Source organism: Scyliorhinus torazame, chromosome 30, assembly GCF_047496885.1.
Source record: "Scyliorhinus torazame isolate Kashiwa2021f chromosome 30, sScyTor2.1, whole genome shotgun sequence".
Classification (NCBI taxonomy): Eukaryota; Metazoa; Chordata; class Chondrichthyes; order Carcharhiniformes; family Scyliorhinidae; genus Scyliorhinus; species Scyliorhinus torazame.
In genome coordinates this window covers 27,816,993-27,834,910 of record NC_092736.1, presented here as the reverse complement: position 1 = coordinate 27,834,910, position 17,918 = coordinate 27,816,993, and the positions used below count along the sequence as shown (strand labels likewise).

Sequence of the window (17,918 nt, the reverse complement as noted above, 5' to 3'; positions counted from 1 at the left end):
TGGATGGGGTGCAGTGTGTGTGTGAGGGTGGGGAGTTGGATGGGGTGCAGTGTGTGTGTGAGGGTGGGGAGTTGGATGGGGTGCAGTGTGTGAAGGTGGGGAGTTGGATGGGGTACAGTGTGTGTGTGAAGGTGGGGAGTTGGATGGGGTACAGTGTGTGAAGGTGGGGAGTTGGATGGGGTGCAGTGTGTGAGGGTGGGGAGTTGGATGGGGTGCAGTGTGTGAAGGTGGGGAGTTGGATGGGGTACAGTGTGTGAGGGTGGGGAGTTGGATGGGGTGCAGTGTGTGAGGGTGGGGAGTTTGATGGGGTACAGTGAGTGAGGGTGGGGAGTTTGATGGGGTGCAGTGTATGAGGGTGGGGAGTTGGATGGGGTGCAGTGTGTGAGGGTGCGGAACTGTGTGTGAGAGTGGGGAGTTTGATGGGGTACAGTGTGTGTGTGTGAGGATGGGGAATTTGATGGGGTGCAGTGTGTGAGGGTGGGGAGTGTGATGGGGTGCAGTGTGTGTGAGAGGGTGGGGAGTTGGATGGGGTGCAGTGTGTGAGGGTGCGGAACTGTGTGTGAGGGTGGGGGGTTGGATGGGGTGCAGTGTGTGTGTGAGGGTGGGGAGTTGGATGGGGTACAGTGTGTGAGGGTGGGGAGTTGGATGGGGTGCAGTGTGTGAAGGTGGGGAGTTGGATGGGGTGCAGTGTGTGTGTGAGGGTGGGGAGTTGGATGGGGTGCAGTGTGTGTGTGTGAAGGTGGGTAGTTGGATGGGGTACAGTGTGTGAGGGTGGGGAGTTGGATGGGGTACAGTGTGTGAAGGTGGGGAGTTGGATGGGGTGCAGTGTGTGAGGGTGGGGAGTTGGATGGGGTACAGTGTGTGAAGGTGGGGAGTTGGATGGGGTACAGTGTGTGAGGGTGGGGAGTTGGATGGGGTGCAGTGTGTGAAGGTGGGGAGTTGGATGGGGTACAGTGTGTGAGGGTGGGGAGTTGGATGGGGTACAGTGTGTGAAGGTGGGGAGTTGGATGGGGTACAGTGTGTGAAGGTGGGGAGTTGGATGGGGTACAGTGTGTGCAGTTGGGGAGTTGGATGGGGTACAGTGTGTGAGGGTGGGGAGTTGGATGGGGTGCAGTGTGTGAGGGTGGGGAGTTGGATGGGGTCCAGTGTGTGAGGGTGGGGAGTTGGATGGGGTCCAGTGTGTGAGGGTGGGGAGTTGGATGGGGTGCAGTGTGTGTGTGAGGGTGGGGAGTTGGATGGGGTACAGTGTGTGAAGGTGGGGAGTTGGATGGGGTGCAGTGTGTGTGTGAGGGTGGGGAGTTGGATGGGGTGCAGTGTGTGTGTGAGGGTGGGGAGTTGGATGGGGTGCAGTGTGTGAAGGTGGGGAGTTGGATGGGGTACAGTGTGTGTGTGAAGGTGGGGAGTTGGATGGGGTACAGTGTGTGAAGGTGGGGAGTTGGATGGGGTGCAGTGTGTGAGGGTGGGGAGTTGGATGGGGTGCAGTGTGTGAAGGTGGGGAGTTGGATGGGGTACAGTGTGTGAGGGTGGGGAGTTGGATGGGGTACAGTGTGTGCAGTTGGGGAGTTGGATGGCGTACAGTGTGTGAGGGTGGGGAGTTGGATGGGGTGCAGTGTGTGAGGGTGGGGAGTTGGATGGGGTCCAGTGTGTGAGGGTGGGGAGTTGGATGGGGTGCAGTGTGTGTAAAGTGGTTCGTGAGCTAATAGGGTGTCTGTAATCAGGGTGTTCAATGTGGTATTTATCAACTAGAAACTGATGCTAGTTGATTATCTGGGGAACAACATCTGACAAAGATAGAGAATAAGTGGCTGAAAATTTCAATAAGCGAAAATACCATTCAACGACATCGCTATGGTATCTCCAACAGAGAGTTCCTAACCTGACATCACCCTTTAATTAGACTCAGCAATCCCCGCCAACTTACATACATCACTCGAGTGATTCATATCTTTAAATACACAGACACACTCAGTGTCAAATATATAATGATTGTGAGAAAGTTGGATAGAACCACCACAATTTGTTGAATTTGCACAGAGGGTAGACCTCCGTCACAAACCGGGTTTGATTACGACCTTCAGTAACTGTCTATGCGGTGTCTGCACATCCTCCCCGTGTCTGCGTGGGTTTCCTCCGGGTGTTCGGTTTCCTCCCACAGTCCAAAGATGTGCAGGTTAGATGGATTGGCCATGCTAAATTGTCCCTTTAGCAGGGTTACGGGGATAAGGAGGAGGCATGGACTTAAGTCGGGTGCTCTTTCCAAGGGCTGGTGCAGGCCCAATGGGCCAAATGGCCTCCTTCTCCACTGTATGATTCTAAGATTCTAGATTCTAACTCCGTATCCACCCTGTCAAGACCCCCTCAGGCTCTTTGACTAAGGGCCCTCGGTTATGGAGTCAGTGACAGCGAAGGCCCAGAGCTCGCTCTACCCTATAAACACTCATTAAAATATAGAGCGTGGACACTTATTGTCAAATCTGTGATCAATAACACCTCCGTGGCCACAGCTACACTGCATTCCCCGGGGCAAAGAGGGAGGATTATAAAAAACGGCTGCAATAGTCTGAATGCTAAATAAGACACACTGCAGTATTCACGATACCAAACACTCTACATCAATAATGGATCTGAAACACATGGCAAAATCCTACTGACCCAGCACCAAGATCCTGTAACACTGACACACTGTCCCACCAACGGAAATCGGGTTAAAGATGCCTCCAGAGACTTGAGCCCGTTGGCCTAAACTGACACTCAGCGCAGTTACTGAGGGAGTGGGTCACAGTTGGGAGATGTCACCTTTCAGATCAGACATTAAGACAAAGCTTTGTGTCCCGTCTGAGCTGGCGATCAGATCAGTTGTTGCTCTGTGATGTTCATCGAAGGATAAACATTTGCCAGGGCAATTTGGAACAGCGCCATCTGGGAAAGTGGTGGCATAGTGGTATTGTCCCTGGACTAGTAATTGAGAGACCCAGGGTCATTGCTCTGGGATCTGAGTTCGAATCCCACCACAGCATACGGTGGAATTTGAAATCAATACAAATCTGGAATTATAATTCTAGTGATGACCAGGAAATTGTCCATAAAACCCATCTCATGGCAGAAGGAGACCATTCGACCCATCAAGTCAGCACCGACCCTACGAGCACCTTACCCAAGCCCACTCCCCCACCCTATTCCGGTAACCCCATCTAAACCTGCACATCCCTGGTTAATAAGGGGCAATTTTATCATGACCAATCCACTTAGCCTAAAGGGCGGCACAGTGGTTAGCACTGCTGCCTCACAGTTCCAGGGTCCCGGGTTAAATTCCGGCCTCGGGTGACTGTCTGTGTAAAGTTTGCACTTTCTCCCCAAGTCTGTGTGGGTTTCCTCCGGGTGCTCCGGTTTCCTCCCACAGTCCAAAGATGTGCGGGTTAGGTGGATTTGCCATGCTAAATTGCCCTTAGTGTCCAAAAAGTTTAGGTGGGGTTATTGGGTTACGGGCACAAGGTGAAGGCGTGGGCTGAAGTGGGGTGCTCTTTCCAAGGGCCAGTGCAGGCTTGAGGGGCTGAATGGCCTCCTTCTGCACTGTAAATTCTGCGATTCTATGAACGTGCACATCTTTGGAATGTGGGTGGAAACTGGAGCACCCAGGGGGACCCCACGCAGCCGGGGGGGGGGGGGAGAGAGGAGAGACGTGAGACGTGCAAACTCCACTCAGTCACCCGAGACCGTTATCCAACCCGGGTCCCCGGGCGCTGTGAGGTAGCAGTGCTAACCACTGTGTCACCGTGCCGTCCCTGATTCACTTAGGGAAGGAACTCTGCCACCCTTACCTGGCCTGGCCTACACGTGACTCCAGGTCCACAGCAATGTGATTGACCCTTTAAAAACATGGGCTGGGCAGCCCTGCTGCCTCACAGCGCCGAGGGCCCGCGTTCGAATCCCGGGTCACTGTCCGGGTGGAGTTTGCACATTCACCCCGTGTTTGTGTGGGTTTCGCCCCCACAACCCAAAGATGTGCAGGGTAGGTGGATTGGCCACGCTAAATTGCCCCTTAATTGGAAAAAATGAATTGGGTTCTCTAAGTTTATTTTTAAAAACCTGGGGCTGATTGGCTTCCTTCTGTACTGTCGGGATTCTATTCTATCCCAAGGTGTGGAGCTGCCTGCTTGACCCGTTGCAGGTGCTGTGGCGTAGGTGCCCTGGTGCTGTTAGGGAGGGAGTTCCACGAAAAGCCTGCGGAAGCAGGTTCAAACAGAACATTCTGGAAAGGGATACACTAGGAGAGCCACAGGGCTGTGGAAACAATCGAGGAGTAGGGATTAATTGGAAAGCTCTTTCATATGAGCAGGAATAATGGGTTGAATGGCCTCAGTCATCATTGCCCGATTCGAAGTCTCGGGACTGGGATTTGAACCGGCAACCTCCTGGCGCAGATAAGAGCGATGCCACCGTGCCAGGCTGGACACAATGACTGGGTAGGAGTGTGCTAGTCTGCACCTGTGCTTTCTGGTGCTACGGTTACAGTTTAATTTCAGGGAGCGTGTTGGATTTCATTCACCTCATCCGATAGCTGCTCTACCTCTACAGGGACACCTGCCAGCTGCCTCGAGTCGAGGTTGAAAATGCCCTGTGTCTTCAGTTACCCCTCACGATTGTCGGTCAGTAAGGGTCAGGGCTTGGCTCTTCATTGCACTCGCTGTAGCACAGGATGATCAGAAGCAAGTGCGGCCTAGCAGGAAGAACCAGTTCAAAATTCACAAATCCCAGTAAATTCGGAGCTCCATAATAATAATAATCGCTTATTGTCACAAGTAGGCTTCAATGAAGTTACTGTGAAAAGCCCCTAGTCGCCACATTCCGGCACCTGTTCGGGGGGAGCTGGTACGTGAACTGAACCCGCACTGCTGGCCTTGTTCTGCATTACAAGCCAGCTATTTGCTGGGGCTGGTTTAGCACGGGGCTAAAGAGCTGGCTTTTAAAGCAGACCAAAGCAGGCCAGCAGGACGGTTCAATTCCCGTAACAGCCTCCCCGAACAGGTGCCGGAATGTGGCGACAAGGGGATTTTCACAGTAACTTCATTTGACGTCTATTTGTGACAATATCATTTTTCATTTCATTTCAGTAAGTGATTTCCATTCATTCATTTTCAGTTCATTTCATTTCAGCTATTTAGCCCGCTGTGCTAAACCAGTCCCTAACCAGCCTTCCATTTTAATGTGCAGGCCATCCTCGACATTATGGACATCCGAGTTCTGAAGAACGTTACATGTGTTTATAAACTGACACCCCTGTTTCACGTTCTGCACTGCCCATCTATATGGACAGGTCGAACCGTCATTATTACGCTGGAAACAAACCAGTGCTTTGTTCTATTCATTATGTTCGGCACAAACGTGCCGATTTAAATGCCTTTATATTCACGCCTGCTGTATTTAATATGCGCCCAGACCCACAGGTGTTAAGCAGGCAACGGACAGTGGTCGAATGGCTTCATTATAGCCCAGACACGAACCGAGGAACTTGTGCTGAGACGTGCAGCCTTCAACGGTCACCTCAGCGGGTTTGACGTGGAAGAGGGCTGAGAGCACTTAACACTGCCGGGTGCCCCATGAGTGATCTCTAGCCTTGGCTCAGGAACCAATCTTGTATTCATACCATTGTTCCTATGGGAAAACCAGTTCCGGCAGACGACATTCCGACTGACAGTGCGGCTTTCAGGAACCAATTCTGTCATACATCCGAGGAATGCCCGCATACAAGACTAGGACAACTCGGAGAGGTTTTGCGGGTCCCTTTCATTTCCAGGTTCGACTGGTTTTTCGATGACCAGAGCCCTGTACAAGAATGGTTGAGTCTGGCTATCTCCATTGTTTCGGCTCACAATTCTATTTATTGATTGCTACCCCACGGTGATTAACGATATTCAGAGTGTCATCTCCTACACGGTAGCACAGTTGCTTCACAGCTCCAGGGTCCAAGGTTCGATTCCCGGCTTGGGTCACTGTCTGTGCGGAGTCTGCACGTTCTCCCCGTGTGTGCGTGGATCCGGGTGCTCCGGTTTCCTCCCACAGTCCAAAGACGTGCAGGTTAGGTGGATTGGCTATGCTAAATTGCCCTTAGAGTCCCAAAAAAAGGTTGGGGGGGGAGGAGGGGGGGGGTTACGGGGACAAGGTGGAGGTATGGGCTTAGATAGGGTGCCCTTTCCAAGGGCCGGGTCTGGAATGCACGGCCTGGAAGTGTGGTGGAGGCAGGTTCAATTGAGGCGTTCGAGAGGGAATGAGATGATGATTTGAATAGAAACAATGTGCCAGGGTACGGGAATAAGGCAGGGGAATGTTCTTTTGGAGAGACGGGGCAGATACGAGGGCCAAATGGTCCCCTTGTGGGCTGTAGCCGGTGCAACGTCAACCGTAGCTGTTCAGACCATTCATTAGGAGCTTCTATCATTCAATTTGTCACCTAGGGGCTTTTCATAGTAACTTCATTTGAAGCCTACTTGTGACAATAAGCGATTTTCATTTCATTTTTCACATCCTTCTTGAAGGCCATCAGGGATGGGCACTAAATACTGGCCTGGCCAAGAACACCCACCCAGCTTCTGTTACAAAACCGTTCTGTCCATTGATCCATTTTCCCTTCCCCTCGGGTGGCTGCAAAAGGTTCCACGGGACGCTTTAAAGAACTGGCCGATTCCCCCCACCGTGCTGACCACTATTTACCCCTCAAGAAACATCACAAAGATGGATTATCTCGCCGTTATCTCATTGCTGTTTGTGGGAGCTTGCTGTGCACAAGGTTGCTGACGGGTTTCTTACTCGACAGCTTCAGTCAGTGCTCAATTGGCCGGAAAGCGCTTTCGGAGTTGCGAAAGGGGCGATGGAAATGCAAGTTCTTTCATGATGATATTATTTTCAAGTCTCCTCCGGTTTGGCTTCAGCCCGTAGGGGCGGTCCAGATCTTAGAATCATAGAATTTGCAGTGCAGAAGGAGGCCATTCGGCCCATCAAGCCTGCACCAGCTCTTGGAAAGAGCACCCTACTCAAGCCCACATCTCCGCCCTATCCCGTAACCCAGCAACCCCACCTAACCTAAGGGCAATTTAGCATAGCCAATCCACCTAAACTGCACATCTTTGGACGGTGGGAGGAAACCGGAGGACCCGGAGGAAACCCACGCAGACATGGGGAGAACGTGCAGACTCTGCACAGACAGTGACCCAAGCCGGGAATCGAACCTGGGTACCTGGAGCTGTGAAGCAACTGTGCTAACCACTGTGCTACCGTGCCGATCTCCTCCCCCCCCTCCTCGAGCATCAGCCTGGGCTTCTGGATTTTGAACCCTGTGACATTACCCCCACCGCTCCACCCGTCTACCCTTCTATTTGGAGAAGGCATCAGGAGATTGGGGCAAATGGGATCAAGGTTGAGATCAGGTGGAATTGAGTGATGGGACAGGCTTGAGGGGCTGAATGGCCTCTTTATGTGTTCCTCAATGTGGCCAGGTGTTTTATCTAAGCCTTGACTCAAAAAAGGCGCCTGCAGAAAACCATTTGACCCTGAACAGACAATTCACACCAAGATATTGTGCGAATCCACCCCCACGTTTGACCCTGACTCCGAGAGATGTGTACACACACATACTGTACATTTTCAGCTCCCCCGCCTTGTCTGATCCCCGAGCAGAACAAACACTTGATAGGTTTTACCCTTTTTCGAGGTCAATGGGTCATCGTCCCTTTCAGAAATGCTCTTCTGTTTAAAGTTTCTCTTGAATTGTTCTGAGCTGAAGGGGGAGGGGGCAGGAACTTGCTGAATATCTCTGCGGAGTGAGAGGGGGAAAGAATCTTTAGACAGCAGATAATGACCTCCGGCCCTATCGGGTGGCGTCTGGGCGTCGTGATCCGAAACCGAGAAAACCAGATTGGATTTGCAGGCCTAATTAAGGAGGTGCCAACTCTGTCTGGCCATATTCCTGGAGACTTCATCAAGATGACCTCATCCCGCTTTCCAAAGGCCCTGAAAAAAACAGCCATTTCCCCCTCGTTTTCTGGAACAGATTTTCCAAGAATGTGAAGAGACATCATTTTGTTTTCCAATTTGATGGAGTGAAGAATATGCGGATTAATCTTTATCGGCTGGAGAATCCAGGCCCGGACCGTCTTGTTGGGCTAGCAGCAGCCTTTGTTGACAAATGAACCAGAGCCTGCAGGCAAAAAGAACAAAATGGCCTTTACCCCCTCACCCCGACTCCCCACTCGCACACCACCAATCTCCCCCTCCCCTGTTTGGTTGCCCCAATCGAGGCTCAGCATTCCCCGAGGGTGGCACTCCCAGAGCACCGGCAAGACAAACACAGAGACCCAGTGGAAATGATTGGACCTCCATCGCTCATCCTCCCACCATTACCAGGCCTCTGTGCACGGGGAACAGTCATCCCCATGAAATGAATGAATGAATGAAAATCGCTTATTATCACAAATAGGCTTCAATGAAGTTACTGTGAAAAGCCCCTAGTCGCCACATTCCGGCGCCTGTTCGGGGAGGCTGGTACGGGAATCGAACGGTGCTGCTGGCCTGCCTTGGTCTGCTTTCAAAGCCAGCGATTTAGCCCTGTGCTAAACAGCCCACAAGGGCCCGGAAAAATTTGTCTCCCCCACCGTCCTGTCACGGCTGACTGGCCAGCATCAGAAGTGGACTACAGGGGTTGTGGATGAAGCGGAGGGGAGTTTTTTGCCAAGAAATGTCCCCTCCGAAACGCACCTAGCTCTCTGTAGTCAGCGAGAGCTGGACAATGAAATGAAAAATGAAATGAAAATCGCTTATTGTCACAAGTAGGCTTCAAATGAAGTTACTGTGAAAAGCCCCTAGTCGCCACATACCGGCGCCTGTTCGGGGAGGCTGGTACGGGAATTGAACCGTGCTGCTGGCCTGCCTGGGTCGGCTTTCAAAGACAGCGATTTAGCCCAGTGTGCTAAACCAGCCCCGTGACCGTGGCGGGTGGTTGAAAACTGCACACTAATTCGCCTCAGAAGATACTTGTTTCAACAAATTTTTAACAGAAAAATCATATGCCAAAAATGAACTTTCAAAGTTTTCTCCTTGGGCAGCATCAGATATGTACGGCCAACATAAAACTGCCTCACTCACACCATGTTGACCAACATCTCCATCCAGGAAGTGCATTATTATCCAATCTGCGATGTGCAGGAGCATGACAAATTGCGCTATGTTGCTGGTGATTACAGGTCTGGGGAATGTTAATGAATATTCTTGGAAATACACCACATTTCCTGCTGCAGAACATTCTGGTTAATTGCCACCCTCTTCATCTCAGCGTCAATTGAAGTGAGGGAAGTCAACCTGACTGTTTGAGATGGAAGTGGCGGCAATCTGACTGTGCTACCGTGAGTGGACGCTGAGGTAGCTGAATAGGGAAGATGGTGGCTTCACTCAACCAGCGAAGGTGGTGGCTTCACTCAACCAGCAAGGCCGAGGCCCACGCTCATTCTCTGGAGACACAGGTTAAAATCCCACCACTGCCATTGGTGGAATTTAGTTACATTTTTTTTTAACCCAGTAACGGTAACCGTGGAGCTCTCAGCGATGGTCATAAAAACACATTTGGTTCATTAATATCCTGTAGAGAAGGACATCTGCCGCCTTGACCAGCCTACAAGTGACTCACGGCAATGCGGCTGGCTCCTATCTGCCCTCAAGGGGCAATTCAGGATGGGCAACAGGTGCTGGCCTCGCCAGCGACGCCCACATCTCAAGAATTATTGAAAGGTTCAGGCGGTCAGAATCCCGCTCGGACTACCCCTCAGTGGCTACCTGTGCCACACCTGGTGGTGCTCTCACCTCAGAGATCGAGAGGGTTGTGGGTCTGAGCCCTGAGCCAGCCACTTGAATATAGGCTGTCACCCCAGTGGGAATGCAGCACTGTCAGCGGCGCTGTCTCTTGGCTTAGGCCCCATCCATCAGCCCATCCATCTGCAGCCGCAAAAGATCCCAGAGCACCACTGAGATGAAGGTGTTCGGACAGGACAAGTCAACAAAGAGGTGGGGAGATCCCCCTTGTGTCCTGGCACATTATATCTGCCCCCGCCCCCGTCAAGCAACATCGTCAAAGCGGATTATTGGCTAATTTATTTCTACGGGAGCTTTCTGTGCAAGGCGGCACAGTGGTTGGCACTGCTGCCTCACAGCGCCAGGGACCAGGGTTCAATCCCGGCCTTGAGGGACTCCCAGGTACCCAGGCTCACTTTGTGATTCTGCCTGGAACGTCCTGCCAAATACCTCACTCTGCGACCGGACCATGGCAGTCCGCAATTTCTCACCAGCTCCCCAAGCAACATCAAATTAACAACACGCCAGAAAAAAAAGATAAAACTGGAATTAAACCATCACTCAGTCTGGGGCTGGAGTCAGTTACAGGAACATGAAACATCACACAGATACAAATACCACAAAAACCCTGAGCCCAGGCTAACAGGAAACTGCAGTGGCTCAATGGGAAACAGGACTTCAAGGGGACTTTGGAGTGCAGGAAGTTGGGTGGCACAGTGGTTAGCACCGCTGCCTCACAGTTCCAGGGACCCAGGTTCAATTCCAGCCTCGGGTGACTGTCTGTGCGGAATTTGCACGTTCTCCTCGTGTCTGCGTGGGTTTCCTCCGGGTGCTCCGGTTTCCTCCCACAGTCCAAAGATGTGCAGGTTAGGTGGATTTACTATGTTAAATTGCCCTTGGTGTCCAAAAAGAGGTTAGGTGGGGTTACTGGGATAGGGTGGAGGTGTGGACCTATGTATGGCACACTTTCCGAGGGCCTGTGCAGACTCAATGGGCCGAATGGCCTACTTCTGCACTGTAAATTCTATGATTCTAAGTCTTGCTCCACTTGCACGGGATTTTAAAAAAAAATGTTTTAGAGTACCCAATTCATTTTTTTTCCAATTAAGGGGCAATTTAGCGTGGTCAATCTACTACCCTGCACATCTTTTGGGTTGTGGGGGCGAAACCCACGCAAACACAGGGAGAATGTGCAAACTCCACACGGACAGTGACCCAGAGCCGGGATCGAACCTGGGGCCTTGGCGCCGTGAGGCTGCAGTGTTAACCCACCGCGCCACCGTGCTGCCCACTGCACAGGACTTTGACGGGACCACACCATCTACAAGATGTACTGCAGCAACTCACCAAGTCTCCTTCAACAGCACCTTCCAAGCCCCCGACCTCTACCATCTAGAAGGGTCAGCACAGCAGATACGTGGGAACCCCGCCACAGGTAAAGTTCCCTTCCAAACCGGTCACCACCTTGACTTGGAAATATAAATTGGCCGTTCCTTCACTGTCGCTGGGTCAAAACTCCCTTCCTAACAGCACTGTGGGTGTACCTACACCACAGGCACTGCAGCAGTTTAAGGCGACGCCACCTTCTCGAGCAGTTAGGTGTGGGCAATAAATGCTGGCCTAGCATCCTGTCAACAAACTTTAAAAAACTGAATACTGTGTGTAGCTTTGGTCTTCATATTTAGCAAAGGATAAACTTGCATTGGCGTCGGTACAGCGAAGGTTCACTAGATTGGTCCCTGGGATGAGGGGGTTGTCCTAGGAGGAGAAGCTGCGTTAATTGGGCCTATATTCTCGGGAGTTTTGAAGAACGAGACGCAATCTCATTGAAAATTCCAAAATTCTGAAGGGGTTTGATGGGGTGGACACGGGGATTGTTTCCGCTAGTGGGGTTGGGGGGGGGATCTAAAATACAGCGGAACAGTCTCAGTACAGGGAGCTGATCGTTTCGGACTTTGCTCAATGGGTTGTGAATCTTTGGAATTCTCTACCTCAGAGGGTTACGGATAAATTGTGGAATACATCTAAGGCTGGGATAGAGAGACCTCTCCGGGAAATCGGGGGATAGGAGGAATGGGCGGGAAAGTGGAGTTACAGGCCTAAGATCAGCCGAATGGCGGAAGCAGGCTCGACAGGCCGTCTGGTCTAGTCTCATCACTTGTGTTCTTGCTCTCTTGCCTCGAGTGTCAGGAGATTGTCTCGGCTGAGGCTCCCAGTCTAGTGGTGAGGGAGTGCGGCCCTCGGCAGCGCCATCAGCCCTCTCAAAAGGCGGATGCACAAGATCAGTTCCCCCCCCCCCCCCCCCCCCCCCCCCCCCACCCAGTAACGGTGCTGTTGGTTATTCCACTGGTTGTCAGGCTGAGGGGAGGTGGACAGTGAGCGAAAACCAGGCACGCTTGATCTGCACATGGTAGCTGTGTTCACCGGCTCCCCGCTCATTACCCCGTGATTCTACGATAGAAGCTTCAGTAGCGGCTTCAAGGAACGCGCGCGCTGCTTAAAACGGGCTCGTCCTGTTTGAGGGCGAATGGTCAAATGGGCGAGTCAAAGAGGCAGGTTTTCAGAGATGTCTTGGAAAGAGAAAAGGCGAAAGTTGAGCGGTGTCATGAGCGAGTTCCGGAGGTTAGGGCCCTGGCAGCTGAGGCTACAGCCAGGAATGGTGGAACGATTAAATCCAGGGATTCTCAAGGGATCAAACTGGCGGGCACAGAGATCTCGGGGGGTGGCGGGGCTGGAGGAGGGAGACTCGGAGGGTGGCGGGGCTGGAGGAGGGAGACTCGGAGGGTGGCGGGGCTGGAGGAGGAGGGAGACTCGGAGGGTGGCGGGGCTGGAGGAGGAAGGAGACTCGGAGGATGGCGGGGCTGGAGGAGGAAGGAGACTCGGAGGGTGGCAGGTCTGGAGGAGGAGGGAGACTCGGAGGGTGGCGGGGCTGGAGGAGGAGGGAGACTCGGAGGGTGGCGGGGCTGGAGGAGGAGGGAGACTCGGAGGGTGGCGGGGCTGGAGGAGGAGGGAGGCTCGGAGGATGGCGGGGCTGGAGGAGGAAGGAGACTCGGAGGATGGCGGGGCTGGAGGAGGAAGGAGACTCGGAGGGTGGCGGGGCTGGAGGAGGAGGGAGACTCGGAGGGTGGCGGGGCTGGAGGAGGAGGGAGACTCGGAGGGTGGCGGGGCTGGAGGAGGAGGGAGACTCGGAGGGTGGCGGGGCTGGAGGAGGAGGGAGACTCGGAGGGTGGCGGGGCTGGAGGAGGAGGGAGACTCGGAGGGTGGCGGGGCTGGAGGAGGGAGATTCAGAGGGTGGCGGGGCTGGAGGAGGAGGGAGACTCGGAGGGTGGTGGGGCTGGAGGAGGAGGGAGACTCGGAGGGTGGCGGGGCTGGAGGAGGGAGACTCGGAGGGTGGCGGGGCTGGAGGAGGAGGGAGGATTCGGAGAGTTTGGGGACTCAAGGGGTGGGGGGCTTTGCCAATATTCCTCCTAATCCAAGCAGCCCTGCAGCATCCCTGGAAGTTTCCTGTTGGGTCCCTTTAACGGTGGCAACATCTTAAAGGGACCGCGCTGCCCAGGTATCCCGGCGGGATGTGGGTTTCGCCATTCGGACAGGGTCGCAGTGGTTCCTACCGGATGGGTTGTGTGTGGCCGGACTCCGCGGGATCTTCCTCCTGGTTCTCCGGTGCCGCCGAAGATTTCAGCAGCTTCAGTTCGTCCGGCTGCACCGCATTGTACCAACTCTGCTGCCCCCCCTCCGGGCTCAGCATCCGGCTCTGCCCCTCCTCCTGACACAGCGGCTTGAGCAGCTTGACCGCCGAGACCGGCAGCTGCAGCAGTCTCTGCATCGGCTTCATCCCCTGGCTCACCCCGGTCACCCCCTCACCCGGTCACCCCCTCCCCCGGTCACCCCCTCCCCCGGTCCTGCAACCAGATCAATGGGAAAGTCTACAGATTCCACTTGGAGCAAATCCTGAAGAAATGAAAGCTCAGGAACACATTGATCCCTCCTGGTGCCTCTGTTACTACACTCCCTCCCTCCCAGTCTCTCTCTCCTCCTCTGTTCTCACTCCCTCCCTCTTGGTCTCTTCTCACTCCCTCCCTCTCGGTCTCTTCTCACTCCCTCCCTCTCGGTCTCTTCTCACTCCCTCCCTCTCGGTCTCTTCTCACTCCCTCCCTCGGTCTCTTCTCACTCCCTCCCTCGGTCTCTTCTCACTCCCTCCCTCGGTCTCTTCTCACTCCCTCCCTCTCTCTGTGTTCTCCTCACTGTCTGTCTGTAATTCTCACTCTCTGTCTATCGTTCTCACTCTGCCTCTCGTCTGTCTCGGTATTTCTCTCTCGCTCTCTACTTCGCTCACTCTTTCTGTCTCTGTATTTCTCTCTCGCTCTCTGTATTTCGGTTTTCCTCTATATACGTCTCCCTCTCTCCCACTCCATGTGTATATAATTGAATCTCCTCCTGTCTCTCTTTGTTCCTTTCCTTTCCTGTGTTGTGTATCGATATCTGCCTGTCTATGTGTCTCTCTCTTTCTGCGTGTTTCACTTTATCTTTCTGTTTTTCTGTGTGAGACTCTCTCATTTATCTGTAACTTTCTCTTTGCTTCTGGTGTCTCTTCCTCTGCTTTTCTGTGTGGCAGTCTCCCTCTCTCTTTCCCCCTCTCTTAGCTGCTCACTCACTCACAAGCCCTCAGCTGCTCCCCTCAGCCACGTTTACAAGCTCTCTCCCCTCCCCAGCTTTCTTCCCACTGACGTGTGAGTCAGCAGTCGCTGTGCGAGCAGCCTCTGAGCCGCAGACCTCACATCACAGACTGGCCCGAGTCAGGGGAGGGGGGGGGGACATTATACGAAAAGCTGCCTAGAGAAATCCGACACCCCCCATCTCTCTCGCTACACACACACAGACAAGAGACACACCGACACACACACACTTACTCTGTCAGGCTGATAACACAGCTATCAGAGAGAGATCAGTCTCCACCCGGTTCCTATCAGACAGATTTAAGCCTTGTCTGGTCTGCGCTATCTCCCCCATTCACTCACTCACTGCCCAAGCAGAGAGTTCCTGTTGAATGATCAGTCTGGGACACAGAGCTGCGGCAGTCCGAGCTCAGCGGCATTCTCTCGCTCCCTCAGCACCCAGCAGCACTCCCAACATAGTGCTCCCGTCCCAGCAACACAGTAACTCGGATTCACATGGCCTCTTCAGCATCCGAAGACGTTTCCCAGTGGCAGTGTACATTAAAATGTGACACCGAGAGATTGTAGGGGGGGGGGGCTGTTAATAATAATAGTCTTTATTGTCACAAGTAGGCTTAAATTAACACTGCAATGAAGTTACTATGAAAAGTCCCTAGTCGCCACACTCCGGTGCCTGTTCGGGTACACAGAGGGAGAATTCAGAATGTCCAATTCCCCTAACAAGCACGTCTTTCGGGACTTGTGGGAGGGAACCGGAGCATCCGGAGGAAACCCACGCAGACACGGGCAGACTCCGCACAGACAGTGACTCAAGCTGGGAATCGAACCCGGGACCCTGGCGCTGTGAGGCAGCAGTGCTAACCACCGTGCCGCCGGTGGGTCGAATGTGATGTTAACGTGGGTGGCACAGTGGTTAGCACTGCTGCCTCACAGCTCCAGGGAATCTGGTTCAATTCCGGCCTCGGGTGACTCTGTGGAGAGTCTGCACTTTCTCCCAGTGGGTTTCCTCCGGGTGCTCCGGTTTCCTCCCACAGTCCAAAGATATACAGGTTAGGTGGATTGGGCACTGAGGGGCAGTTTTAGTGTGGCCAAAGATATGCAAGCTAGGTGCGGTTATGGGGATAGGATGGGGGGATTGGGCCTAGGTAGGTACTCTGTTGGCGGGTCGGTGCAGACCTGATGGGCCGAATTACCTCCTCCTGCGCTGTACGGATTCCATGATTAACCACATTATGAAGGTTAAGACAAACAGAGGCTTTGTCTCTGAACACTTGTAAAATAGGGGGTAGCGGGGACACTGGGCTGAGTGAGAGGAAAGCTGCGAGACCGAACAAGTCAATAAACTCGGTGTCTTGGTTTCTGCTTCACTAATTGGCTTGGGCCCTGTTAACATGTGAGACCATGCAGGAGCGTACTGGTCTCGCCAAATCGAGAGGGCACAGGTAAGCAGTAGGTGAGCTGACAGGGCAATGTTACGGAGGTAGAAATGCCATGGATGAGCGGAGATTCTGCAGCAGATCATCCTGACATTAACCCCGAAGCTGCCAGCCCATCCTCGAACTCAATGTCAGAGTACGTGCGCAGTGGGTAAGGATGGTGGCGCCTCCTGCTGGCTATCTGTGCAGCAGCAATGGACAGGCCTGTCCAACAGACCTGAGGGAACGACAGGATCATTAGGTGTCAGTGGTGGGCATAGTTCGATGTGGGCCAGGACAGGGGGTTCTCACTGATTTGTGGCGATCAGCAACATGTGACATCGCAATAATGAGCCCATTGCCCAAACAGTTTCTGGTTTATTATCAGCTCATCGAATTTCACTATGGGCACAATTGGCAAACTGTCGCCAAAATGCAATTGTGCTGGTCACAACGGGGGCTAGTGTTAGGGGTCAGGCCAGAGGTGGCGGTTAGGGTATGGGCGAGGGGGTCAGATTTAGGGTCAGGGGTTAGATTTAGGCTCAGGGTGGGGGGGTGGGTCAGATTTAAAGGGCCAGAGGTGGGTGGAGGAAGTTAGGGTACGAATGGAGGGTCAGCTTTAGGGTCAGGGCAAGGCTGTGTGTGCGTGTGTGGGGGGGGGAGGGGGCAGAGTTAGGGTCAGGGTGGAATGTAGAAATTAGGCAATTTAGCTCTTTGAGCCTGCTCCACCATTCAATCAGATCATGGCTGATCTCCCTGGTCTGAAATCTACCTCCCCTCCTATCTGCCTTCTTCTTGAAACCATTAAAAGGGGGGGGGGGGGTCAGTTATGGTCAGGCTTAGGGCAAGGTTCAAGGTTAGGGCAAGGCACGGTAGCACAGTGGTTAGCACTGTTGTTTCACAGCGCAAGGTACCCGGGTTCGATTCCCGGCGGAGTCTGCACGTTCTCCCCGTGTCTGCGTGGGTTTCCTCCGGGTGCTCCAGTTTCCTCCCACGGGCGTGCTGTTATGTAATTTGGACATTCTGAATTCTCCGTGTACCCGAACAGGCATCGGGGATTTTCACAGTAACTTAATTGCAGTGCTAATGTGACAATAATAAAGATTATTATTGTAAGCTTGGGAGTAAGATTTAGGGTCAGGATTGGGATAAGGGTCGGGGTCAGGGTTGACTTCAAGCTGCCACTAAAATCCATTATGATAATCGTAAACAAAGACTTCAAACTCAATTTATTTTTTACTCTTCATTAAAAAGGTGTTCCCGGATGTATTTAAGATTGGTAATTCAGCGCATTTAACTACCAAAAATTAACATTTAAAAAAAATAAATTTTCCCAATTCATTTTTTCCAATTAAGGGGCAATTTAGCATGGCCAATCCACCTACCCGGCACATCTTTGGGTTGTGGGGGCCGAAACCCACGCAAACACTGGGAGAATGTGCAAACGCCACACGGACAGTGACCAGAGCCGGGATCGAACCTGGGACCTCGGCGCCGTGAGGCAGCAGGGCTAACCCACTGCGCCATCGTGCTGCCCTCAAAAATTAACATTTTTAATGAGGGTGTCAGTCCTCTGCCTGTGACCAAACAGATTCGAAATGTTAAATGGATCCGGGCTAAATAATAACAGAAAAATACTGGATAAACTCAGCAGCTCTGGGAGCATCTGCGGAGAGAAGAAGAGTTAATGGCGAGAGTGGGGGGGGGGGGGAATTCTCAGCGCAGCGGGTAGGATCCTCTCTTCCCGCCGCTTGTCAACAGGGTTTCCATTGAGCCCCCCCCACACCGTCAGGAATCTCGCGAGGCGGGGGTGCGCTGCCAGCGGGAATAGGGAATCCCAACGGCTGGAAAATTCCAGCCCACGTTTGGGAGTCCGCACGACTCCTCTTCAGAACTGGAATGGGGTCACGTGGACTCGGAACGGCGAGCTCGTGTTTCCCGCTCCGCAGGTGCGGCCAGACCTGTTCCGACATTTTCCTGCTTTTTGTTTCAG

At 53.1% G+C, this 17,918-nt stretch overlaps 1 protein-coding gene across 1 annotated transcript in view; it reads right to left on the bottom strand.

Annotated features, from left to right (window-relative positions):
- ap3b2 (adaptor related protein complex 3 subunit beta 2) overlaps positions 1-13,669 on the bottom strand; it is a 121,204-nt gene extending 107,535 nt beyond the window's left edge. The window contains exon 1 of the mRNA XM_072492601.1: positions 13,446-13,669. Coding sequence (XP_072348702.1) covers positions 13,446-13,669 — 224 coding nt within the window. The remainder of the gene's footprint in view (positions 1-13,445) is intronic.
- Between the last annotated feature and the right edge of the window lie 4,249 nt (positions 13,670-17,918).